Source organism: Epinephelus fuscoguttatus, linkage group LG5, assembly GCF_011397635.1.
Source record: "Epinephelus fuscoguttatus linkage group LG5, E.fuscoguttatus.final_Chr_v1".
Classification (NCBI taxonomy): Eukaryota; Metazoa; Chordata; class Actinopteri; order Perciformes; family Serranidae; genus Epinephelus; species Epinephelus fuscoguttatus.
In genome coordinates, this window is record NC_064756.1 from 30,846,234 (window position 1) to 30,873,343 (window position 27,110).

At 38.2% G+C, this 27,110-nt stretch overlaps 4 protein-coding genes across 4 annotated transcripts in view; 3 read left to right on the forward strand and 1 right to left on the reverse strand.

Annotated features, from left to right (window-relative positions):
- The first annotated feature begins 688 nt into the window (after nucleotides 1-688).
- Nucleotides 689-1,718, forward strand: LOC125889030 (olfactory receptor 52B2-like). The gene has a single exon (XM_049576680.1). The coding sequence runs from the start codon at nucleotides 771-773 to the stop codon at nucleotides 1,716-1,718; it is 948 nt and encodes a 315-aa protein (XP_049432637.1). The 5' UTR covers nucleotides 689-770.
- A 6,916-nt stretch (nucleotides 1,719-8,634) lies between these two features.
- On the forward strand, nucleotides 8,635-9,576 carry LOC125889031 (olfactory receptor 52B2-like). Its single transcript, XM_049576682.1, has one exon. The coding sequence runs from the start codon at nucleotides 8,635-8,637 to the stop codon at nucleotides 9,574-9,576; it is 942 nt and encodes a 313-aa protein (XP_049432639.1).
- A 3,310-nt stretch (nucleotides 9,577-12,886) lies between these two features.
- Nucleotides 12,887-13,822, forward strand: LOC125888912 (olfactory receptor 52B2-like). The gene has a single exon (XM_049576555.1). It carries the CDS (start codon nucleotides 12,887-12,889, stop codon nucleotides 13,820-13,822), a length of 936 nt encoding a protein of 311 aa, XP_049432512.1.
- A 3,909-nt stretch (nucleotides 13,823-17,731) lies between these two features.
- LOC125889032 (olfactory receptor 13G1-like) overlaps nucleotides 17,732-27,110 on the reverse strand; it is a 29,996-nt gene continuing 20,617 nt past the window's right edge. The window contains exon 5 of the mRNA XM_049576683.1: nucleotides 17,732-17,763. Coding sequence (XP_049432640.1) covers nucleotides 17,732-17,763 — 32 coding nt within the window. The remainder of the gene's footprint in view (nucleotides 17,764-27,110) is intronic.

Below are 27,110 nucleotides of genomic sequence, written 5' to 3' on the forward strand. Positions count from 1 at the left end.
TGATTTGTCCACTTGTATAAATTTGAATTGGACATGTAAAGGCCTTCCCTGTGAGTTCAGCACACCCAATGTGTCAGCTGGAGTTTTGTTGTCACTGACAAAGGCAGCATAAATGGACTCAGATCCCCACAATCCTCTGTTTCTCACAACTATGTTTCTCTGATCACCACCTCAAATCACTGCTTTCTGGAGCAGCAATAGGGGTAGTCGCTCCACAAAATTACAACATTGAAACCTCTCTGTCTCTGTTACTCTCTTGCCGGCACTTTTTAAAAATGTAACAGTTAATGACTTAAGGGCCTAATGATTTACTTTATTCATCAGGTGTTCAGTAGTTTAGAATAGCAATAAAATAAATTATATTCCAGACATAAGTATGGTATTTAAACTTTAGTATTCTGCAAACAGGGTTATTTTGAAACCACATTGCATGATAAATATGTTTCTCTCATGATGTCAGTTTGGTCACACCAGCTGACGTATTGTGCTCTTTAACCTCATGAGTCATCTTTGTGTTGATGGTAAATGCCAATAAAAGGCAGAGTCTTTTCAGTGCGCCTTCCAACTCAGAGCAGTGAGGATGAGATCACACACTGCAATAGCTATGCAACTAGAAATACATTTGAATCAGTGCATAGAACTTTATTTAAATTTTGCCTGGTAACAAAAACATTTCTTTCAGGTGAGGATCCTTCATCAGTTTGTGTGAGTTTGAGTATTGAGAAACATATTTCTTTCAATAGGTGAGGCAACAACCTAAAGAAGACGGTATGATTATGTATTCAAATGCATCTGCTGGGGAAATTCTAACACTGGCACTATTGGGTTTATCTGCTACAGATATTTATCCAGCATTTATATTTGGTGCACTTACTTATTTTATTATTGTATTTTGCAACATGTTGGTTTTAACAACTATTGCTGTGAGTAAAAAGCTACACAAGCCCATGTTTATCCTGCTGTTCAACTTGCCCATTAGTGACATGTTGGGTGCTACAGCATTTTTTCCTCAGCTTCTTCTCACCATTGTGACACAGAACAGGCTGATTTCATATCCTGCATGTATTACTCAAGGTTTTCTGGTTCACTTTTATGGTACAGGAAACCTGCTGATCTTGACTGCCATGGCATATGACAGATACATTGCTATATGTTGTCCTTTAAGGTATAATACCATCATGAGTCCACATAATTTAATCAGAATTATTATTGTGATATGGTTCCTTAATTTCTCAATGATATTTACATTGTTTTTTTTGGTTGTGCGGTTTAAAGTTTGCAGGACAAATATAGTGGATTTGTACTGTAACAATCCATCATTATTGAAACTGGTCTGTGAGGACACCAGATTGAACAACTACTATGGAATGGCTATTATAATTGTGCTTCAGGGTGGACCACTGTTGATAATAATATACACATATGCACAGATCTTGCGTACATGTGTCATGACTAATCATACAGATGCCCGGAGAAAAGCCATTCAGACATGTGGTACACATTTAGTTGTTTTCTTAATTTTACAAATCAATACTACCTTTACACTCATTGCTCATCGTATTGAGAGTGCATCCCCTTTCATCAGAAGGGCTCTTGGTGTGTCAGTCTTAATATTTCCCCCTTTTTTGGACCCAATTATATATGGACTGAAAACAGCAGAACTAAAGCAGAGCATGTTACTGTACCTAAAAAGAAAGGCTTGTTCGACCAAGTTGTAATCAGTTTTCAATTTTGATTTGAAGGACTACAGGAATCACAGCCAGTGTGGAAATCTTGTGCATGTCTCAACACTGACTCAAACATATGTGTGAGGAACTGTAAATGTGCAACCCCTGTTATTTCTTGACACTGCAATAAAAATATTTGTTGCCAAATTTCATTGTGTTCAACAGGACTCTAAATGTTTTAATTAAGCAATATCACTTGAGATTATGCTTCGTAGTGAATATTAACACAGCTGTGATAAAGATAATCACAGCTGATAGTAAGCAGCAACATTATGATTTGTTTGTTTATCCAGCGCGACATACTGGTTTTGCATTTGACGGCTCTGAAAACACCCTAAATGTCACTCTTTATCCTGAAATGTGATTATTTTCCCTTATGTGACCCAAATGGCATAAACCTATAAAAATACTTGAGCTGCCACTTCAGTGACTAAAGAACTGCAAAACAGGGAAAACTCACTGCAAATGTGGGACATGCATCATAATTACAAGTTTAAGACTAGTTTACAATTTGCAGTTATTTTTCTTAGTTTTGTTTGCTGTTTAAATTTGCTGTTGAATTTACAGTTCATATTAATTATGTTACTAAGAAAAGCTTTATTTGTATAGCACTCCCACACACACACACACACACACACACACACAATGGGCTCTAGTTTTGCAGACTGGGCGCAGCGGAGGCGCAGCGCACCTGCGCTTCGCCAACTGGGTATGGCCAGGCGGATTTTGTAAGTTTGGCACACCGTGCGCCCTGGTTTCAGTTGGCGAGCTTTTAGCGCACCTTCGGCGAAGCCTTTTGGCACAAAACTGTCACTGCGCCAAGCTGGATCTGTCGACGCCTCCCCCTGCTGTGCCGCCACACCCATGTCAGCGCACCTCGGTCTGCCAAACTACCAAACTGAGCCGCCTCAGGTTGCGCTGCTCGAAACTAGCTCTGCGTGGGGTTCGCCACCCTGCGCCACCCTGCTCTGCGCCGGGAAACTAGAGCCCAATATCTCAACTCAAACTCAACTCAAATTTATCTATAAAGCACAAAGTGCTGTACAAAAGGAATAAAATGCTAAAAAAATAATTGGCACAGCTCACACATTAAGAGACACAACACACATGCATGCATCAGGGAAGACCACATCAGGGGGACTCAAACGCTAATGAATAAAAGTAGGTTTTGAGCCTGGACTTAAAAGAGTTAATGGTGGGGGCAGATCTGAATGGGAGGGGGGAAGCTGTTCCACAGTTTGGGGGCACAGCAAAGGCATGATTACCACTGAGCTTAAGTCTGGAGCGTGGGACAGCTAGGAGACCCTGGTCAGCTGACCTGAGGGACCTGGGCGTAGAATAAGGGGTTAGAAGGTCTGACATGTCGGACGGGGCTAGACCATTAAGGGCTTTGTACACAAACATTAGAACCTTTAAGTCAATACTAAACTTTACTGGCAGCCGGTGGAGAGAGGCCAAAACAGGTGTGATATGAGGCCCGTTTCCACTGCAGGAACTTCGGGGTAATTTTACGGCCGGGGCCATTGGTGCGTGTCTCCACCACAGGAACCACCCCCAAAGGACAGAGTTCCGGAACTTTTACAGGGGCTAAACAAGTCCCTGCCTCAGAGTTGGTACTCAGAACGGCCCCGAGAAACTCCTGGCTGGGGCTTGGGGATTACTTGGTGCTGACTGGATATACTCAAGGCGGGATGTGACGTTTTGTAAATAACAACATGGTTATCGTAGATTAGCTGGGCTAACCGTTTGCTGTTAGCGGTGTCTGTAATAACGCCGGTCACGGTCCGTGAAAAAAATATGTTTTCCAGCGGATATCTTAGTTACAACATGATTGAGCTAGCAAGCAGTTTTGTGTTGCTATGTGTGGTATTTATCCACCTTTGGGAAATCACGATGTCTAGAAAGCATCAACTGACAGGGACAGCTAAGCAAAGCTAACATCAGGACGTCATCTGTTAAAAGCCTCCCGTTGTCTGATATGACATTAAACTACTCCAGTTAGCTCAATCATGTTGTAACTAAGACATCCGCTGGAAAAAATATTTTTTTCATGGACCGTGGCTGGAGTTATTACATACACCGCTAATGGCTAACAGCGTCCCTACGCCCCTACGTCGCCCCAGTCAAAATGGTCGGGCAACGATTATGTCACATACAGAGCCCGGTAACTTTACAGGAACCTTCCTCCTACTCTACCCTCTCAGTGGAGACACGGCGGTTGAGAGGGCCGAGTGAGAGGACATTCCTGTAGTAGTTCCTGCCCCCCAAATAGTACCAGGAACTTCTTCAGTGGAAACAGGCCTATTGTCTCTCCTTCGGGTACCTGTGAGGAGCCCAGCAGCGGCGTTCTGAACCAGCTGGACTGACTAATACTAGTGTACAAAGAGTTACAGTAGTCTAAAGAGGAGGAGATGAGAGCGTGGATGACTATCTGCAGGTCTTTGAGGGAGAGAAATGGCTTTATTCGTTTGTCAAACTTAATGCAGAATCAAATATCACGCCAAGATTTTTGACATGGGTTTTTTACATAGTTAGAGAGACTGGCCAATCATAACATTACATCGGGCCAGGGTCCGACAACAACACAGCTGTGCTCCATTGACTCTAATGCAATCGTTTCAGGTTTCCTTTAATTTCAGGCTGGTTTTGTGGATTTGGAGCTAAATGTTGTGCCTGGGGCACGTTGTGTATTAATGATACTCGTTACCTGGAGAGGTTGGAAAAAGATAAACAGTTCTTCCATCTTCCAAAACCAAATCAAACCCTGAAAAGTGTAGGGTTAGCTAGCTAGCTACTGAAGCTATATCTTACTGAATGTATACACATGGCGCTTTTGCTTTTTAATGATTGTAACACTGAAAAAAGACCGACCCTGCTGTACAGGAACCAGTGAAGGGAAGCAGGGAAACTTTGCTGATTCAACCAGCTGTGTGTCATGGCATTGTGTGCAGATGAACATTTTTGACTACCCTCAGAGATCCCTCTTTGTCCAGTGGCGGAGGTCTGGGTGCTGGCAGCACAGAGCTGGTTCAATATCTGCGAAGTTTCCCTTTATATTTATTGTCTTCTGTGCCGATCAGCAGTGATGTGGTGGTTCACTTTTACATTGTGATCTGTAGCCTATAGTTCAGCTTTAGCGTCAAACTGTCTTTGTCATTTTAACCTGTTTTTGCTGCTGAGTCAGTTTGACATCCTGGATATATCATTCAAACATATACTGTAGACCCCTCTGTCTGTTTCTCTCCAGAATCACTATTTCAATTTTCCAAAAATATGAAAATATTTCTCCCAGGAGTGCAGTTAGTTACAGTGTGGGCTCCATGCTGACTCCGACAGCTTGTAGGACCATCACAAAGGGGCGGGGCTCAGCGAAAGGTCAGTTATGCAACCTATACAGTGCAATGGCATAATCGATGGTATCAAAGGCAGCAGTTCAATCAAGGAGAATAAGGATGTCGTTGGTCACCTTTAGTAATGCAGTCTTAGTACTATGCTTATAGCAAAAGCCAGTTTGGAATTTATCTAAGATTAGTTGACCCCCACCACCTTTAGGAGTTAGTCTGTCACATTTCTTTAAAGGATTGTGGATAAAAAGGTAGTTTGGAGTTTGGTATAGACCAAACTTAGGGAGAGATCCTCTAAGTGGGGGGCATCGAGAGAGGGCTTTTTGAGAAAGGTTTGAATGCTGGCAGTTTTGAAATAGTCAGGCAAGATGTGAGAGTGAAGTTAATAATAGAGAGCAGGCTGGGACTAAGACAGGAAGAACGGATTTTAGAAATTTTGTGGGAACTGATTCTCAGTGACTGGAGGAGGGATGCATATGAGGTACAGTGTTTAAAATGGTCTGTAGGGAGATAAGAGCAAATTCAGACAATTAACTGGGACTGGAGCGGAGGGTAAAACTGGCAGCTGAAAGTTTGACCTCCGACTATTGAACTTGCCAACAAATAAAGATAAGACTTTACACATACTTTGGCAAACACGAATACAAATCCTTAAGCCACTTAACTTGGCCATTAATATTAGTTAGAGAAGAAGGGGAATTGGCCAGGCCAGACAAGGAGCTGTAAAATGTGGGTGCAGACTGCTCATTAAAGATGTGAGAGTGGGTGATATATTTTTGGGTTATTCTAGAATGCACTAAAGGTATTCTTCTTATTCTGCGAATTAAGAGACACGCTAAGTGAAAAAACTAAGTCAAGAGTGTGTCTGTGGTTATGACTTGGGCCAGAGATGTGCTGTACAAGGTTAAATTTAAAAGCTATTTCAAAATGGTGAAAAGAACTAAACCTTCTAGAGACCAAGTAATGTGATTCTTGAAGATAGTTACAAAGCCTCCACCACAGCCTGTTAGCATTCAGGACATTATAATTGGGTGGGCAGATCTCTACTAGGAGGGATCATTCTTCAGGTTTAAACCAAGTCCCAGTAAGAAAAAGAAAATCAAGGTTTAATTTTTAGTTACATTGCCAATAATAAAACATTCATCAGATATGGACTGAGAGTAAAAAAGAGCAAAGACAACTGGAATAAGGGGCTTAGCTGAGCTAGAATTACTACGGCAGACTGTAATCAACTTTTCTGACCTAGCAGTCAAAGACATGTAACACTTAGGAAAAATTTAAAATTTAGTCTAGGTATGATCCTTACAGGAATATTGTATGAGTCCAGGGATGCACTATTTGGTAGACACACAGGTCCGGAGGTGGAGTTCTTACAGGAGTGCAAAGCCAGTGCATTGAATCCCCAGAGAGGGATGAAGGCCATCTGGTTTATTTAAAAAGGCAGCAAAACTGTCAACAGAGGAGATATCTCTTGTTTCTGCAGTATTCCTTGATCCAGGTGTGGAGTTAGTGTAGGTGACTGAACTTTACGTCACCACAACAAGGTGGACGAATAGGGCCAGAAATAGTTACCTGCTTCTTGGTGTCCAACAGACTGTCCATCAGGTGCACCAAATCCTTTTTGGGGATCCGCGACAGCTGGTTGTTGATGTTCTTCATGCCAGTGTGAATGACCACTGCAGAGGCAGAGTTGTGTTTTTCAATCAGCTGCAAAGCGGTGGATGTAATTGTCCTTGTCAAACCACAAAGGTGTCGATGACAAGCACCAAGGGTGGGCGCTGCGCCTGGGTTTGTATGCCCTACCACCTAGGTGGCTTGACTGGGATGGCGGCAGGTGAGGCTTGTGCCATGGAGAGGACAGAGGGAAGACTGCCTGGGCGAGCGGTGGCTCCGGGGATCTATCAGGTGATGTCCACAAATGTCGCGTCTTGTCTAACCAACAGTCAGAAAGTCAAAGGAAATTCAGATCACCATGATACAAAACACACAAAAGTAAAACTTCAGCGAGCTACTAGCACAGACATAGATGTGATCCACACAAGTACTGAAAAACAAGTACAGGAACTAAACTAAACACACAAAGTAAGGAAATTTGTGTTTAAATCTGATGCAGTTGGAAAACCTGTTTATTTCCCTTTTAAATGGTGCCACATTTGTAAGGAATATGCATTTGTGGGATGAGCAGCAGAGCTGAGTATGTGGGTTGCGCCCATGAAAATTGCCATATTTTGTCTGCCAATGCCAAACAGCTTTTTTTTTTCTTTTTTTTTTTTTTGCTGTTGACTCTTGTTTGGTGTTGCTTGGTGGGTTGGATGACTGAAATCTGAAGAAACAAGACATGTATGGCAATTTAACAATTTATTTATTTAACAAACAGGAGCCTGTTCAATGGGGTTGAGGTCAGGACTGCTGGCAGGCCATTCCAGCCCTCCACTCCCAAATTCTGGAGGTAGTCTCTGATAAACCCTGCTCTGTGGGGGAGAAAATTGTCATCTTGGAGGACAGAGTTCAGTCCCAGACTATGGAGATATGGGATTGCCACTGGTTGCAGAATTTAATTTTGATATCTCTCTGCATTGAGATTGCCTCCAATAATGACAAGCCTCATTTTTCCAGTGAGGGAGATACCACTGGGGATGAAATATCTGGACATAAGACTGACGACAGACTTTCAGGAGAAGTTCAAATGAATATAAATTCAGCGCTCCAAAATATCAAGACTAGATTTGTCATTTTTTAATGTTGAATTTATTTCTGTGGGAGAAAATAAATATAGATTAAATATAAATGATTTTTTCACTTTTTATAAATTTGAATTGGACATGTAAAGGCATTCTCTGTGAGTTCAGCCCACTCAGAGTGTCAGCTGGAGTCTTGTTGTCAGTGATAAAGGCAGCATAAATGAATTTAAATCCCCACAATCCTCTGTTTCCCAAGACTGCAAAATCACAAAATTACAACACTGAAACCTTTCTGTCTCTGTTACTCTCTCGCCGACACTTTTTTAAAAATGTAACAGTACATAATGCCTAATGATTTACTTTATTCATCAAGTTTTCAAATTCAGCAAGTATAGATTTAATATATATAACATTTATGTATATTCTATACATATATAAAACCAGGGGACAGGAGTTTAAAATAGTAACACAATAAATTATATTTCAGAGAACTTTTCATTATGTCATTAGTATTCTGCAATTTGAAACCACATTGCATGATAAATATGTTTCTCTCATGATGTCAGTTTGGTCACACCAGCTGACGTATTGTGCTCTTTAACCTCATGAGTCATCTTTGTGTTGATGGTAAATGCCAATATAAGGCAGGGTCTTTTCAGTGCTCCTTCCAACTCAGAGCAGTGAGGATGAGATAACATACTGCAACAGGTATGAAACCAGAAGTACATTTGAATCAATGCATAAAACTTTATTTAAATTTTGCTTGTTAACAAAAACATTTCTTTCAGGTGAGGATCCTTCATCAGTTTGCGTGAGTTTGAGTATTGAGAAACATATTTCTTTCAATGGATGAGGCAACAACCTAAAGAAGACGGTATGATTATGTATTCAAATGCATCTGCTGGGGAATTTCTAACACTGGCACCATTGGGTTTATCTGCTACAGATATTTATCCAGCGTTTGTATTTGGTGCACTTACTTATTTTATTATTGTATTTTGCAACATGTTGGTTTTAACAACTATTGCTGTGAGTAAAAAGCTACACAAGCCCATGTTTATCCTGCTGTTCAACTTGCCCATTAGTGACATGTTGGGTGCTACAGCATTTTTTCCTCAGCTTCTTCTCAGCATTGCAACACAGAACAGGCTGATTTCATATCCTGCATGTATTATTCAAGGTTTTCTGATTCACTTTTATGGTACAGGAAACCTGCTGATCTTGACTGCCATGGCATATGACAGGTACATTGCTATATGTTGTCCTTTAAGGTATAATACCATCATGAGTCCACATAATTTAATCAGAATTATTTTTGCAATATGGACTATAAATGTCATAATTATTGTTACATTGTTTGTTTTGGTTGTGCGGTTTAAAGTTTGCAGGACAAATATAGTGGATTTGTATTGCAACAATCCATCATTATTGAAACTGGTCTGTGAGGACACCAGATTGAACAACTACTATGGAATAGTTTTTATAATTGTGCTTCAGGGTGGATCACTGTTGATATTAATATACACATATGCACAGATCTTGCGTACATGTGTCATGACTAATCATACAGATGCCCGGAGAAAAGCCATTCAGACATGTGGTACACATTTAGTTGTTTTCTTAATATTACAAATCAATACTACCTTTACACTCATTGCTCATCGTATTGAGGGTGCATCCCCTTTCATCAGAAGGGCTCTTGGTGTGTCAATTTTAATATTTCCCCCTTTGTTGGACCCAATTATATATGGACTGAAAACAGCAGAACTGAAGCAGAGCATGTTACTGTACCTAAAGAGAAATCTTTGTCCAATTAAACTGTAACCCATTTTTGATTTTAATTTGATTACATAATTCTAGAAATCATGCTCAGAGTACACCTGCATTTTATATTATGCATATTATGTTTATCTCCACTAACATGTCATGTATTGTTGCAATGTGGAGAAGTTACTCATCTTTGTTTGCTGATTATTTGTCTAATGAATATGTTGTACTTTTCTCTATATAGGTATAGGTATGTGTTTGTCAGCATTAGTACAGATCACAGATCAACAGCTTACATTGCCACTGTAGGTAGTTTTAATAAAAGGTAAGAAAAATTACCACAGGTGTGCACAATAGACTGAATCACAGATTCTTTCAAAACCGCCAGAAGATATGATGAAATATTTTTACAGTGTATGTGCAGCTGTTGTGATTTCCTCTACACTGCAATAAAAGTACATCTGTTGACCAATTTCTTTGTGTTCAACATGACTCCAAATCATATAATGCGTTTTAATAGATGCACTTTCTTTTTAGATTCCATAATTGTTAACACTGACATAAAAATAAAACACAACTGAATGTAAAGAAACAGACACTGCATAACTACATTAGTTCCTCTTGATCAAAATACTCTTCTGATTCCTATGATTTTTTTGTCTGTGCAGTTAATATCCTCATGGTCTCCCATCATAGAATTAAGTAATTCATTTGAAAAGCAGAAATGAAATAAAAATCAGCATCAGTGTTTCTTAGATTGATTTGGTCTGTTTTTCCTCAGCAAGGAGTAAATGAAAGAGTCATTTCTTATCTAATATGAAATTGTAAATGCACTGTAATAATCTGCATGGTTTCACAGAATTTACTTTTTACAGATGTGCATACTGAGACAGGAAAAACAATTTTAGAGAGGTTATAGGAAGATAAAATGGCACTGACTGGTGTGGTGTAGCGTAGAGATCAGAACAATGCTGAATACAACTCTTCTTCAAAGATGGAAAAAACCCTTTAAGTCCTATTTCTTACACAAGCTTTATGTACCAAAAAAAACCCTAATCTGACCCTAATTACATAATTGGGGGTAGGAAGTCATCAGCATTCATCACTCTACGACTCTGATGCCACAACTGGGGGTGAGGAAGGCAAAAAATTTATTTGAAGTTATTGTGCAAAACTCTGTAGTGAGATTAGGTTCAGCGACACATACCAAGATTATCATTTTTTTTATTATTATCGTCATCACTTTTATTTAATATTGACTGGCATTAGTCGCTGCAACGCTGATAATCTCTGTTTCAAAAATCATAGCCTCATTCATTTCATTGAGACCATTACTCTGACACAGCAGGAAACAATGGTAGCTCTGATAATTAATGATACTGCATTGTTGTACAAGGTAATGTTGTCCAAGACTAGAAATCACACAGAGAGTTAATACCTCCACCAGTGTTGCACAGACTTCTGAATACATTATTTTAGTCATCAAATATGTTTAGATTCTCACTGACCATGTTTACATGCACACTCATTTTCCACTGTTAATCCAAATATGACAATATTCTTTATATCAAAGGGGTCATGTAAAGAGCATATTCTGATTTGATATTCCAAATAGGCCTTTTTCCGAAAGAAGAATTTTCAAATTAAGACATGAGGGATATGCCAATATTATTTGGGTTTTAGGAGTATTCTTTGGACTTGTATACAATACATCAGAAAATGCATCTATTTTGGGCAGCTTCTTGCCTGTTTACAATCAGCACTGTGTGTTACCGTGGGTACGTTGTACACAAACCAACTAAGCAACAGTTTGCAAGCAGGGGTGTAGAGATGCATACCCAAAAGAAAAACCCACATTTCTGCTTGGAGGAAGAAACACGCTTGCTTTTAAGCATTATAAAAGATTCTGATATCAAGAGATTTTTGGATATGCACAAATATCGCAAAGCCAAACTTTTCAAGAAGGTGGCTGAAGGGATGAAAGAGGGAGGCTGTGTTTGCAAAGTTAAACAAGTTTGCCACCAATGGAAAACTATGAAAAAATACAACTTCAATAAAAAGAAGGAAAATGGCACAAGCAGCACCGGTCGCATTTCTATATTTTGATCTTATAATGACATGCTAAAGCACACTAAACAGAGTATGCATGTAAATGGGACAGTTAGTGGAATATTCATTTTCATTAGCCATGTAAACAGCTTTGTAGGAACATTGTCTTTTTTGGAATAAGGGCAAAAATTTTATATTTTGTGCATGTAAACATAGTCATTCTGCCACAGACAGTTGAACACAGTGTAATTTAGAAGAAAAAAAGAGCTCTTATTACCCATGCAAAAACACACAATGGAAACATTTCCAGGGACGCATATGACTGAAAAGGGACAGTAATTTTAGTATTATGAGCTGTCACTTCTTACAATGCAGAAATAGAGAGCAGTTTAGAAATGTCCCCTTATATTCTTGAAATCTTGCCTTTAGCAGTACTCCTTGTCCTGGCTTCTTTGTCCTGCTGTCTGGCCACCTATAAGGGCCTCACTGGGTGGAAACCAAGGTCAGCGCTGTTGTCTACCATAACTGTATAGGTAATGTCTCCACCATCCTGGGCCAGCAGATGGAAGATAAAAATTTCTACAACTCCAAAGTAACCAAATAACATATATTCTGCAATCCACTTAATTATTTTTAACAGTATAAAATCATTTTTTTTTTTAAAATCTGTGTCTATTCAATCATTTTCATTTGTTTATGTAAATGTAGGTGGTGATGGGATAATGAATACATGTATTATTCCTACAAAGCCCCTTGTGAGCCAATGGCACTTAGGTCACTGCCATAACAATCAACTTTATGATGAACCAGAAGACTCCGGGGAGCTTCTGGTGTTCAGCATAAATCACTCATATAAAGCGGCTAATCTGTCTGAACATCTTACTAGGTAGTCATTGTCAGTATCGTCAGTATAAGGTAGTGATGATCCAGCACATGTTTCCTATGTATTTAGCTTGGAAGTGAATGACCGTTCTGTTTTCTGTTTATTGTTTTCTTGGGATTTTCAGTGCAAGCTGTAAATCCAAAAGTCTGTAATTTGATATATATGCACAGTATATGATATATGATGTGACATGTTTAACTGAAATGTATGTGGACTCAAAGTGGCGTGGACATATTCAGGCATTACTTTGGTAAGTTCTGTCCTTGGCAGTGAGAATTTATACTTTACTAACTGTAACTCAGATATGACACTTTTTACAACATTGACTTGTATGCATTTCCTGTCTTATTAAGTCCCCTGTGCTTTTTGTGAAATAATGCTGTGCTTGAAATAGTTATAATACTTAAATTAAATTATTAATGATACAGTATAAAAATGAATGACCTGTACAACACATCATCTGTGTTAGTGCTAAATCGCTTTAATCTCTCCTTTGAAAATGCCCTTCCTGCATTTCTTTTTGCAACTCTGAGCTACATGATCATACTTTTCTGCAACCTTATTCTAATCCTCACCATTGTACTGAACAAATCTCTGCATCAGCCGATGTATCTAATTCTGCTGAACCTTCCTATCAATGACCTTATTGGCTCCACAGCATTTTTCCTACAAGTCATTAAAGACATACTAACAAACAGCAGGACAATGCAATACTTTGCTTGTGTTGCCCAAGCTTTCTTCATCCACATTTATGCATCAGGTACAGTGTTTATTCTGACTGCTATGGCATATGATAGATACATTGCCATATGTTGCCCGCTGAAATACAACACAGTTATGACTTATGCTCATGTTATGAGAATCATCACAGCTGTATGGGTGAGTAGTTTAGTCACAATAGGTGTGCTTTTTTTCCTGCTGTTGCGTTTACCCCGCTGTCTGTCTGAGCTGACACACCCCTACTGTGATAATCCATCGTTGCTGACTCTGGTCTGTGCCGACACAACCATCAATAACATTTATGGGCTTTTCTTGGTCGCTCTTTCACAAGTGATAGCTAATGGGATGATTTTGTACACATATCTCCAGATCCTTGTCGCTTGCTTCAGATCCAAACGATCAGACACAAAAGCCAAAGCTCTGCAGACGTGTGCTACACATCTGACTGTTTTTCTCCTGTTGGAGTGTTTGGGTCTTTTTACCATCATCTCATACAGAATAAAGAATGTTTCATCACATTTAAGGAGGTTCATGGGGGTGTCGACTTTAATTTTCCCCCCAGCATTGAATCCAATCATCTATGGACTGAAAACAAAAGAAATTCGAGAAAAAGCACTGTATTTTTTTAGGAATAAAATCTTTCCATCGTAAAGATGCAGCAAGCTAAAACTTATTTCAATTGTGATATGATATGCCTTGCTATCTTAAAAATATGTTCTTTGCCACAAAACCCCTTTCACTTAAAATCCCCGTTTCTTTGGCTTTATGATCATGGAAAGTTTCTGACAAATGTTTTTTTTTAAAATAATGCACATAAAAACCACTGTACAGTTTGTTTTTAACACCAGTTAACTTTTGAACACTTATTGTAAAATGTAAATAATTACTGCCACATTGTGGTTATAATTATACTACTATGTATGAAAAGCAATTGTAATTTATTGTGCTTTTTTTCCACCAGCAATTGCTCCTAATAATATTTTTTTTACAAATAAGTCCAATGTTTGCCAGTTATGTACTAATTTAAATCTTTTTTAAAGCTCCGTTTTCTACTATTGCTTTGAAAATAAGGTATTTCTCTGATTGACTGATCCGAAATAATATGTTAAAGGTAAACCTGTGAATCCAGTGTCTCATCAAGTTTGCTGTCACCATGCTAATATGTTATTACTGTTCTTTGTTTGTGATTTTCTCCAAAGGTTGTCATGAAATATAGAGTTTGAAATAAACACGTAAATAAGTGCTAATGATTGCTTCTTCAACCTGAATTTTAGGTTACATGACAACTGATGTGTGGACAGTGAAACAGAAGACATGAAACCTAATGAATTAAGACTTAACAGACAGAATTCAAATACAGTACACCTTAGATAGAAAAATAATGCTGTTTGTAAGAACCATAAAGGGGAATAAAGGAGGTAAACTAAAGACTCTGAGTGATTGGATTTTGAAAATGAATGTTCTTATTCCCTTGAACACATTTGTCCGTTAAGAAGTTACACACAGGCATGAACTGAAAGTTGTTCACTATTATGACATATTTTGTTGGTAAAATGTTATTACACTCGCAAAACATTAAAAACATGCAGCAAGGTCACAACTTGTGGTTAAATTATTCATTCCAATAAATCAGTGCGACGAAATACAAAATAAGGTAATTAGGTATCAGTGTGAGCCTGTTCAAATTTAATTTGTGCTATATGCCTGTGACATTTGTTAATACTTCACACCGCTAAAGTATGTGACAAAAACACAGCATATCACAGCAAAATCTGCTGCACTCTGCACTTTGTACACATTTTTGAGATGCCCTGTTGAAATACTGTTAAACACAGAGGTAGCATCTTTCATAAATGATTGAGGACAGTTTGCTGACTGAAGAGTTGTGCAAAGGAATTTTACACAGGTGCATTAGAGATTCATAATCATGCAAACAAATCTATCATCTGTGGATAAATGTTTTCCTTTTGTTAAACACAGTTAATCAAATAGAGTTTTGGATCTGTCGATGAGATCTCTGTTGACTGTTTTGAAAAAGGGTGTGAAAAAAGTTTTAAACCAATGAGTTTATGAGTTTTAATTTTAGGCCAAACACATTTGCAAGAGATCTACTGTGCTGAGACGGTGATGATGAAGATCAAGCAGATTTTAGTTGAGCAATCGAGAAAAACTGTAAAACATTTAGGAATGTCCTAACCTTCTAATCAAGTGTTGTCAGAGTTGCACTGAACACAATGCAATCATTCCTTCATATGACTGTGTGTATTCACAAAGCAAATACAGCAGAGGGCGCCACCAGTACACACTAAACTCATCCATACCAACAAGCAAACAGAAGGCACTTGGATTTGCTTTTCCATTGGTTCAACATGACATGGATCTGTTGCATTTTGTGTAATATGCTGCCCTCTTGTGTCTTTTGAACTCAGTAGACAGGGAAGGCCAGTCCTGAAAAAATAATCTACCAGGGAGCCAGTTATCTCTTCAAAGACACTACAGTTGGAGTGAACCGAAACCAGCAATGAAAACTAAGCACTGAAAAAAAAAAATCATGCTTTAATAACCTTAAAGAAAGCAACAAACTAAGGTGATTCTAAAATAAATGGCTCTGAATATAAGTGAAACCACATAAACTTAATTAATACTGTTTACATTATAGTACATTGATTCTTCTGTGTAACACTGAAGAATACTTAGGGCTTCTTCTCTCAAGCATCATTAAAAGAACCATTATACTTATTTTTGTGGGCCGACAACTTAATTTGCAATTTTGTGATTTTTGAGTCAGTACCCATTTTACTTTACTTTAAGACATTTGAGTTGAGCACACCAGTTCTGGTTTGTTTTTTTTTTGGTTTTTTTTTGAGTACATTGATCCCTATCATAATGAGGAGGAGACAGAATCCGTTTAGACCAGCTACTGATTACATCATCCAAAATACTTATCTAAAGAACCCTGATCACTTAATAACTAGTAGGTACATAATAACATAGTCTAACAGGTGTTTATCTATGTTAGCTTATCCTTGTTTAGTGATGTGGTCCTTGTTTTAGCTATGCATACATCTGTGTTTCTTCTGTACCTTGTGTCTTGGCACTGTGTGTGAGTACATCAAGAACAACTGGAAACCAGAGTCCTTCTATATTTAGACATAATTAGCCATGAAATGAGCTGTGTACAGGCTTTAGGGGCATCTAGTGGTAAGGATTGTAATGTGTTTGTCCTTTACTGTTTTCTGTAGTTTAAAAAAGGAAAAATGTGTTATGCTACAAGATGCCACTGTTGCACGGAGCTGTTGGCTGAAGGCTGACATCAAATGGTAAATGCAAGCTGTCCCAGTAAAAGTTGTTATACAGACGGGGCTAAAAGCCCTCAGGATAACACAACTTGGCGACAAGGACGTTTGAATTCAAGTGACTTGTCAGTGCAGAGAACTGCAAGTTTATTGCGTCAGAGGGTTTGTTTTCCGCCGGCACTGTTGCAGACTTGTGCTAGCAGTGTTAGCTTGGCTCCTAGCCGGAGGTGCACTGTTTGCGAGGGCTCTGTGAAGCAGCTATGGGGGTAGGAAATCCAGTCAGAAATCAGAAGGGACAATTAACTCAGCTGTAAAGACTGATGTGAGAGTGAGCCGAGAAAATGGCTGGAGTTATTAGCAGCACTGGACCCTCTGATGAAGTACTCCCCACATTTCTGAATGTAATGGGCCCAAAAACATTTAACCTGTTGCACAACCTGCTGCAGCCAGTGAAGCCAGGTACCAAAACATACAAAGAAACTGTGGGTACACTGATGCACCATTTTTCATCAAAACCTTTGTTGCAAGATTACAGAAATTAGCTGAACATTGTGAATTCAGAGAGACACTGAATTACATGTTGAGATAGACTTGTGTGCAGTTTAAGGAATGAGGCTGCACAGAAGAAACTACTGATTCAGAGTGATTTGAATGTTGGAGAAAGCAATCACTATCAGTGTGGCTGTGGAAATTACATCAAAGGAAGCCCAGTGGTTACAAGCAACCAACCAAGTGCAGCAGGTCAGTAGTGATGGGCAAAGTGACCAAGGTCTGTGCTTTTGCTGCAGAAAAAGAGGAAATCTTGAGTCTGCATGCTGCTCAGGACATATCGTTATTTGTGGATGAGGTCTCAGATGGCTACTGGCTATGCCTGAGCTGGAGGGACATCCAGTAAAAATGCAAATTGACACTGGGTCAAGGGCTTTAATCATCTTAAACAGTCCTTACTGGAAATTCTTGAGGCGCCTTACACTGCGACAGTCCAACACACTGTTGAAAACACACACAGGACAGCCAGTGCCTATGAAGTCGATGACTGACATCACTGATCAGTGTAATGGCCAAACTGAAAAACTACCTGTCTACATCGCAAAAGGGAATTTTCCTGCCATCATGGGATGTGTGTGGCTGAAGAAAATAAGACAGGACTGGCAAGCAACACATATGAAAAGTTCCACAGACCTGCAGGCTGTTTTGGAAAGGCATAAGGAGGTTTTCTGACTTGGATGCTTTTGTCAAGAATAGGATTCGGGAAACAGTCAGTCTAGGTGCCAAAGAAGGACAGAGAGTCCGAACCTGTGGGGATTTCAAGGTTACACTTTACCCTGTGCTATCAGTAAAGCAGTATCCACTTCCTCATATTAAGAATTTGTTTGCTTGCCTGAGTGGGGGACAAAAGTTTAGCAAGATAGATTTCTGCCAAGATTACCTGCAAATGCATGTGCATGAGGAGTCACAGGAACTGCTCACTGTTAACATGCACAAGGGTCTCTTCAGGTACCATCAACTTCCTTTTGGCATCACCTCAGTGACAGCACTGTTTCAACTTGTGATGGCCAAATCCTCAGTGGACTGCCTGAGTTCAGCGCTATTTGGAGAATATCCTTTGCACTGGAGCCATTGATGAAGAACACATCCATAACCTGGATGCTACTCTTCAAAGGTTAAAGGACTTCAGGTGCACAAGGAAATATGTGAATTTTGCCAGGCATCCGTCAAATACCTGGGGCATGTCATCAATATCGAGGGCTTGCACACAGCCCCGTCCAAAATCACAGCCATTGTGGATGCACCACCACCCTAGAACAGCCAGTTGTGTTCTTTCCTGGGATTGCTTAACTACTATGCAGGTTTCATTCCAAACCTTTGCATTACTACTAAAGCCCCATGACTCATTCTGCCAGGATGAGATGTGGAAATGGAGTGAAACATGTCAAAAGTCTTTTTAGAAAGCAAGGGACATGTTGGTGGGGTCAGAGGTTCTGACACATTTTGATGGCCTTGTTTAATATTTTGTTCAAACCATGAAACACACCTTTCAAGCATCACAAAGGCAGGGGACACTCCATCAGCATTTGCACAGGTTCCTGCTGATCTACCACAACATACCACATGCAACCACTAAAGCATCACCTGCCAGCCTTTTGTTACAAAAAGAGCTGTGATCTAACTTTAACCCGCTGAAGTCAACGTCAGTGAAAGACAGTTTTACAGCAGCAAAAGAAGCAGATCAAGCAAAGAGGGCAGGTGACAGTCAGAGTCTTTACTCCAGGTGACACTGTGTTGCCAAGGAATGACTGTCGTGGACGCAGGTGGATTCCTGCCACTGTCATCGCACAAACTGGACCAGTATTGTCTACAATTTAAACTGCCTCAGACAAAAGAAAAAAGAAGACATGTCAACCAACTGTTAAAAAGATCAAAAGCCAAGTGTTGTCTGAAGACTGTGCTGCTGCACCGTTCATATATTCGCCTGCTTGTCAACCTACATCACTCCAAAGCTCATAAACACCTAAACCTAAGGTGTTGGCCCCTGATTCTCAGGTCAAAGAGACTGCAACATACCCTTCTATTTCGGCTTCTGTTCCAAGGTAGTCTGAGGTAGTCCACCCTCACCCCAGAGTTGTTGTGATTATACCTAAAGGAAAAAAAGAGAAGATAGTAATACTGAAGTAGTAATAATGAAGAGTTTATGGAGTTATTTTGGAAACTGTGGAAGTGTAAGTTTGTGTTAAACAAAACATCTATTGTAAGAGAGGAGGAAATGTGTTGCATTTGTCCTTTACTGTTTTATGTAGTTCAAAAGAAAGAAAAAGTGTTATGCTACGCGATGACACTGTTGCACAGCGATGTTGGCTAAAGGCTGAAAATAAAAGGTAAATCCACTGTAGTTGTCTTAGTAATAACTGTTATACAGATGAGGTTAAAAGCCCTCAGGATATAATACAAGGACTAAAAATTGCAACCAGCGGAAACCTCTCCCGGTTAGAATGCCTTCAGGGTTTATTGTTCAGCAGGTCTCTCCCTCTTCATGACAAACGGATCAAGTGATTCAAACTGATAAAAACAATGAATAAAGCAATTCCTTTTTCCCCACAGTGCTTGTCGTGGAAGGGCTGCTAACTATGGTGGCCAGCGCCAAAACACAAATGGCCCTATCTAGAGCCAGTGTTTGGTTTGTCCAGTGTGGCTACTGTAGAAACATGGCGGTGCAACATGGTGGACGGGAACCAACTCCCTGTTTATCGGCAAAAACGGCTCATTCTCACATAATAAAAAAACATGACATTTTCAGGTGATTATATACCATAGAAAACATATTTGTTATATTCCATTTCTGCCAGTATATCCCCCTAAATCCTACACACTGTACCTTTAAATTTAGCCTAAGATGCTTCAAAACTAAACTGTGACCACCACTACTAAAGCACCAACAACCACAAAAACAGTGACAAAATGAACATATGTTTATTGATCTTATACATGGGTGGACTAATTCTCCACTGGCATTTTATTCACCATTTACATGCTACCTCTTTGGAAAATCATCCGTAAACATAATATCAATTTCCACTGTTACGCAGATGATACCCAATTATATGTCCCGCTGAAATCTGGTTCCACCAATGTTTCACACATTATGTCCTGTCTTACTGAGATCAAACACTGGATGTCAAATAATTTCTTACAGCTAAATGACTCCAAATCAGAAATGATCATTATCAATCCCCCCGGCCACAGCTCTAGCAGTTTCAATAACCTCTCCTCTGGTCTACATGCCCTCTCTGACAATATTCGTAATGAGGCCCGTAACCTGGGTGTCATTTTCGACTCTAATCTGACACCCAGATGACCAAAGTTCTGCAGTCATGCTTCTCTCATATCAGAAAGCTCACTAAAATCAAATCATTCCTCTCCCCTGCAGACTTAGAGAAGGTTATCCATGCATTCATCACTTCCAGACTGGACTGTTGTAATGCTCTTTATTCTGGCATCAGTAAGCGAAACATACAAAGACTTCAGTTGGTACAAAACACCACTGCCAGGTTTTTAACAGGCACCAAGAGAAGAGACCACATCACTCCAATCCTTGCAGCCCTTCACTGGTTACCTGTGAGTTTTAGAATTGATTTTAAGATTTTACTGCTTGTTTTTAAAGCTTTGAATGGCCAGGCTCCAGCATATATCTGTGATCTTTTAACCCCCTACGAGCCTGATCGCTGCTTGAGATCCTCCAGCAGGTCTTCTAATGGCTCCAAAAACCTGCATGGTCACTAAAGGTGACCGGGCCTTTGCTGCTCGGGCCCCTCAGCTATGGAACTCCCTGCCTGGAGATCTCAGGCAGGCAAACTCATCATCCTCTTTTAAATCTCTTCTGAAGACTCACTTTTATCGTTTGGCTTTCTCTTAACTGTTGGCATTTTTAACTTTTACCACTGTTTGTATTATTGCTCATGTATTTTATCTGTTAATCTGTTTTTATTTTTATTGTTAAGCACTGTGTAACTTTGTTTTGAAAAGTGCTATACAAATAAAGTTATTATTATTATTATTATTATTAAAAGGGTAAGCAGTCCGATAATAGGGTTAGTCTGCATTAAAAGTTTGTCTTCAAAAATAAAATAATTTTCCTTCCACCAGCAGTTTGATACCATTATGGTGTTTGTTTCACCAGCTCTTATGTTTGTGTTAGTATAGAATGTGTTTTTAGGCAAGGAACTGTGCTGGAATCAGCAGAAATGGGAGCAGAGAAGAACACATGGTGAGAAGGGTCCTGAGAACAGAGTGATGGCCATGTTGCTGCAAGGAGGGGAGATACTGAAAGTCAGTTACAGGTAGTTCAACCTGGGGCTTTATGTTTCAGTGCTGGAGATAACTGTATCATCATGCTGAATTTGGTGATGCTGTGTTGAGTATTCACAATCTTTGAATGGTTTTTTTTATGTCAAGAGATCATTTTAGATATGATATAGAAAATCTACAAAGTTTGTCGAAGAAATCCTCAAAGTTTGCAGAATATCACCAGAAAAAAACACCCAATCAGCTTTTGATTATAATTCAGAGCTACACAGGCAAAAATACACTTTGTCTCCACTCTGTGGTTTAATGTGATATTACACACTTTGCCCTTATGACTATGAGAGACATCACAAATATTCTGCACAGTTCATTTACACCCTTTCATAACATTTCATTGTCTCTATAAGGCTTTTATTGGCACTATATTTATATTTATTTATGCAAAAGAAGAAAATAATCTAATCTGGCAATATGTGAATTGATGTGTTCCAGATTTGAACAAGGTGTGACACATTGCAGTCACAGTACACTACATTGATAAAATATACATACAGCACATTTTATCAAAACATTTTCTTACATTTTATTGTGAAGCTGCAATAACTTATTACAATTTCAATACAGAAATTTGCAGACAACACAATGATCATTGGCCTAATTTGGGACTGTGATGACCTAGCATATGCGCAGAGACGAGAGGTTTAACAGCTGGCCTGCTGGTGCAGTGAGAACAACCTGAAGCTCAACACTCTTAAAACGGGACCGTGCCACTTGCACACATTCAGAGTCAGCAAACAGGTTAGAGGTTAGATGTTGGGGTTAGGGTTAGAGTAGGCAACATCACTGCATTTCCCTCACTCCATGGTCACTACAACTTCTTTCCTGTGGGAGGTGCTACAGAACATTATTTGCCAAAATAACCAGAAACAGGAACATTTCTTTTCAGCAGCCCGTCACTCTGATAAACAGTTAAATCAGTCATACACGTGATTAACCCTGTAACACCAAATATTCACTGCTCCAATTATTGACTATAATAGAGTTCAATTTTATTGCACATATCAACAGTTGTTACTGTCCATTTAAATCCTGCATGCTGTAAACACAATATATAAACTATGGGGTGCCGTTTGTAAAGTGTCTCACGATGAAAATAACATCAACATTTTGCCACATTTAGCTTCAAACAATGTTTAAAAAAGTATTGTGATTTTTTTAACGTCACCTTTTACCACATTTACAGCAATATTTGTTAACTTAGAAATATATTAAATAGTTAAATCTAAATATTAAATGTGGCACCTAAATGTTAAATGTTAAATCTAAATATTAAATCTAAATCTAAATGCTAAATCTAAATCTAAATGTTAAATCTAAATATTAAATCTAAATCTAAATGCTAAATCTAAATCTAAATATTAAATCTAAATCTAAATGTTAAATCTAAATGCTAAATATAAATATAAATATAAATATAAATGTTAAATCTAAATATTAAATCTAAATCTAAATGTTAAATCTAAATGTTTTGGGTGAAACTAAATATTTAGCTAATATGCAAATTCACACCGGAAGTACCAAAATAAAAGCTCGAGATGGTCAGACTGTTTATAGAATCAAATAACGAATTAAAACCAACTTATCGGGGGAAATGGACACTTGAACATACATTAGCGTGATAATAACTACCTAAAATAACAAGAAACGTGTTTGGAGAAATTTTATTTGACGTGTACTTTGAGTTGTTAGTGTCCCTTCGGAGGGATTAACAACCTAAGCTAAGCTAACAACCGTCAGTTCTTAGCCCCGTTAGCAGTGTCTGTAATGACTCATTAACTCTTAAATGGTCCGTGAAAAAAATATTTTTTTCCAGCGGATGTCTTAGTTACAACATGATTGAGCTAGCAAAGCAGTTTTGTGTTGCGATGTGTGGTATTTATTCAGTTTTGGGAAATCACGATGTCTAGAAAGCACCAGTGGCCGCAGCAGCAGCAAAGCTATCAGGACGTCATCTGTTAAATGTCTCCCATTGTCGGATACAACATTAAACTACTCCAGTTAGCTCAATCATGTTGTAACTAAGGCATCCGCTGGAAAAAATATTTTCTTAACGGACCGTTTAGAGTTAGTGAGTCATTACAGACACCGCTAATGGGGCTAACAGCTAACAGTTAGCCCCGCTAATCTACGATAACCATGTTATTAATTTCAGACCGTGATAGTAATGTTTGTTCAGTCATAGTGTTTATAGGCTTTACAAACACCAGAGTAGTCTAAACGGTGATACAGTGACGTGAAAAACGTGAGATGTGCATATATATATGTTGCTAAACTCCGCTGGTTTTCTACCCGGAAGTATTTGTAAACAACAAGGTGATTCCCTCAGAAGGGACACTAACAACTCAAAGTACACGTCAAATAAAATTTCTCCAAACACGTTTCTTGTTATTTTAGGTAGTTATTATCACGCTAATGTATGTTCAAGTGTCCATTTCCCCCGATAAGTTGGTTTTAATTCGTTATTTGATTCTATAAACAGTCTGACCATCTCGAGCTTTTATTTTGGTACTTCCGGTGACCGGCAGTGTGAATTTGCATATTAGCTAAATATTTAGTTTCACCCAAAACATTTAGATTTAACATTTAGATTTAGATTTAATATTTAGATTTAACATTTATATTTATATTTATATTTAGCATTTAGATTTAACATTTAGATTTAGATTTAGATTTAATATTTAGATTTAGATTTAGCATTTAGATTTAGATTTAACATTTAGATTTAACATTTAGATTTAGCATTTAGATTTAGATTTAATATTTAGATTTAACATTTAACATTTAGGTGCCACATTTAATATTTAGATTTAACTATTTAATATATTTCTAAGTTAACAAATATTGCTGTAAATGTGGTAAAAGGTGACGTTAAAAAAATCACAATACTTTTTTAAACATTGTTTGAAGCTAAATGTGGCAAAATGTTGATGTTATTTTCAGCGTGAGACACTTTACAAACGGCACCCCATAATAAACATGTACACATGCACATATTGTAAATAATCATCCAGTCCATGTATATCCATTCAGTATTTATTATTTTGTACTAATTGCTTTGTTTACAACTTACAGAATACTTGAACTGTATGTAGACATTTTATTTTTTATTATTTTTGTTGGTGACTGGTGCTTTTAATATATTCATATAAACCCCTACTTGTACACATTCTTGTGCACATAACAGTCCTGTATTTGTACTACTTTTATTTGTCCAGCTTTTAGCAAGCTGTTATGTCTGTTTGTGTAAGTACATTTAGAGCAATGCAACAAAGGGGTGATATTCCTTTTATGTGTACATATATTTGGCCAATAAACCTGATTCTGATTACTATACAGTGTTTTTAATGTACCATAACCAATGTAAATCAGGCAACAAAGATGCTGTAAAAGGTATCTGTAAAATCCCATTTACATTTTGGCCAAAACAGTCAAGAGAGAAATGATGACAAAATAATTAAAAATAAAATATCAGTGCTGACAAATTAGATAAGATAAGATAAGATAAGATAAGATAAGATAAGATATACTTTACTGATCCCCCATGGAGGAAATTCAAGTAATCATATATATAAAATTCAAGATAATCATGTAGATTTATTTTCATTGCAGATTAAAATACACCACTGTTACAAGGCTGTAAAGGTTAATGCACTCATGCAGTCTGTGGCTTTTTAGGGCTCCAAGGTGCAACATCTGGGTACACCAGAAAGCACGAAACTGGGCAGAGGGCAGCTTATATTGTGTTAAATAAAACAGATGTATTTGAAAACTTTACAAATACTCTTAACAATACTATAGTTACATTCTAACATTGCACTTTGTTGTCATGTCTTTGCATTGTTAAAAATGCCCTTGCTGTTTTGTCTTCTTATACATTGTGAATAATGATACAAACACAATGTATAATAATAATTATACATTGTAAATGCTGATACAAGACAGTTCTTTATTAATCTAATACTAAAAAGCTGTTTACTTGTGTTGTAATTCATGAACCTCAGGAGACCAATCTAAGTTTGCTTCTAATAATGTTTACCAGCATCTGGTTAGTTGGCTGTGAGCATGTCATCACCATCAGAGGATTTGTTCTCCCACTGAACTTTGTTACTAACATTGTGTTATTGTTACTGACGCTTGGTAACTGTTACTGTCTTTAACTTTGCTCATTAGGCTAATGATTTGTTTACGAGGCGTTGATAGGAAAGATGTGTCACTCTCAGCCCTCCGGAGTGATGTATCCTCTGTACTTAATGACACTCGAAGGATTTGGTTACACAGTGCAGTAAACAGCTACTGTTGTCATGCAGCAATAGTGACAGACAAGTTATCTTGTGAAAGTTAAAGAGTTGTTTGCCTCTAAGTTGCATTTTATAAAGGAGATTTTATAAAGAGTAACTAATTACATTCGGTCATAGGCCCAAAATCAACCAATAGCTCTCTCATTCAGTAAGGCTAAAGTAGTGATCATCTCTCTTTAATGAAAGCTTTCTCAAAGTTTTACACACAAGCACAGATGAATTCATAGCACATTTAACTAGAATATCCTAACTGTGTGGCACATGACACAATTCATCCCTAAAGTTGTTTAGTAAAATATGCAATCACAAGTCCAATTCAGAGGAAGAAGAGTTTTAGATATCAAACAAACTCAGTGCTTCAATATATCTAGCTGTAGTAGGCCTCTGTAGGCAATTTCAGTGTTTTATGACAACATCAAACTGAGAGGACTTTCACCATATTCTGAGTATTTTTATTTGTCAGACACACTCATTCGCCAAAACAGCCATTACTTACATTAAAATAACTAAAACTGCCGCTCTGCAGTTGTATGCCTCTGCAAATCTGTCAAGTTGCAGACAGTTTACATCCATGTCTGTGAAAACACGGATGCTTCACACACACGTTCCCTCAGAAAGCACAGACAATCCATACAATCAGCACAGTTTCAGGGTGGACTTCCATGATTAGTGTCACCAATTTACTATCTGACCAAATGTCTCCGCTTCTGTTCCTGAGATATGATGTTAAGTAGTGGCCAGAGAAGTAATTTTGCAGAACATTGTGATGTCAAAGTGAAGCCTACCTTTAAAAATATCATAACATATACTGCTAAAAAAAGCATAAATATACCATATTTCATCAATATCATCCACCCTCAGGGCCATCCTGGGGTAATAATAATAATCTAATGTCACCTAGGCTAATCTACACACATTCATATTTTTTTTTACTGTTTATTGCTTATTCCACTAACATATCTTTTAGTTTTATGAACACGCACAAAAACTGCTTAAAAACATCCAAAATAGTTGAGAGTGTCTTCAGTTCCAAGATTAAGGCGAGGCAAAGCAAGCTTATTTATATAGCACCATTCAGACACAAGGCCATGTATGTAAAGTGCTTTACAGGGGTATAGAAATACATAAGGCTAAGGGAATAAATATTATAGTTTTTCTCACGTGCCAAGACACACTTAACGACTGTGGGATCTACTTAAACTTCATTGTCACCTTCTTAGCACAACAGAGGTCTGCTCTTGCAAATGTGTTAACATGTTTTCATTTGTTTCACACATTTTTTTCAATACATTTTATACAGATCTTATAGACAGGCCCAAAACTCTACTGGACTAACTGTGATAAGCAAAAGGAAAACATCTGTTCACAGCTGACAGAAATTACTTGCATAGTTTTGAATTCTTAATGCACCTGTGTGAAACTCGTTTCCACAACTCTTCAATCAACAATCAGTCATTATCAATCTGTGTTGCTATTTGCAAGCAT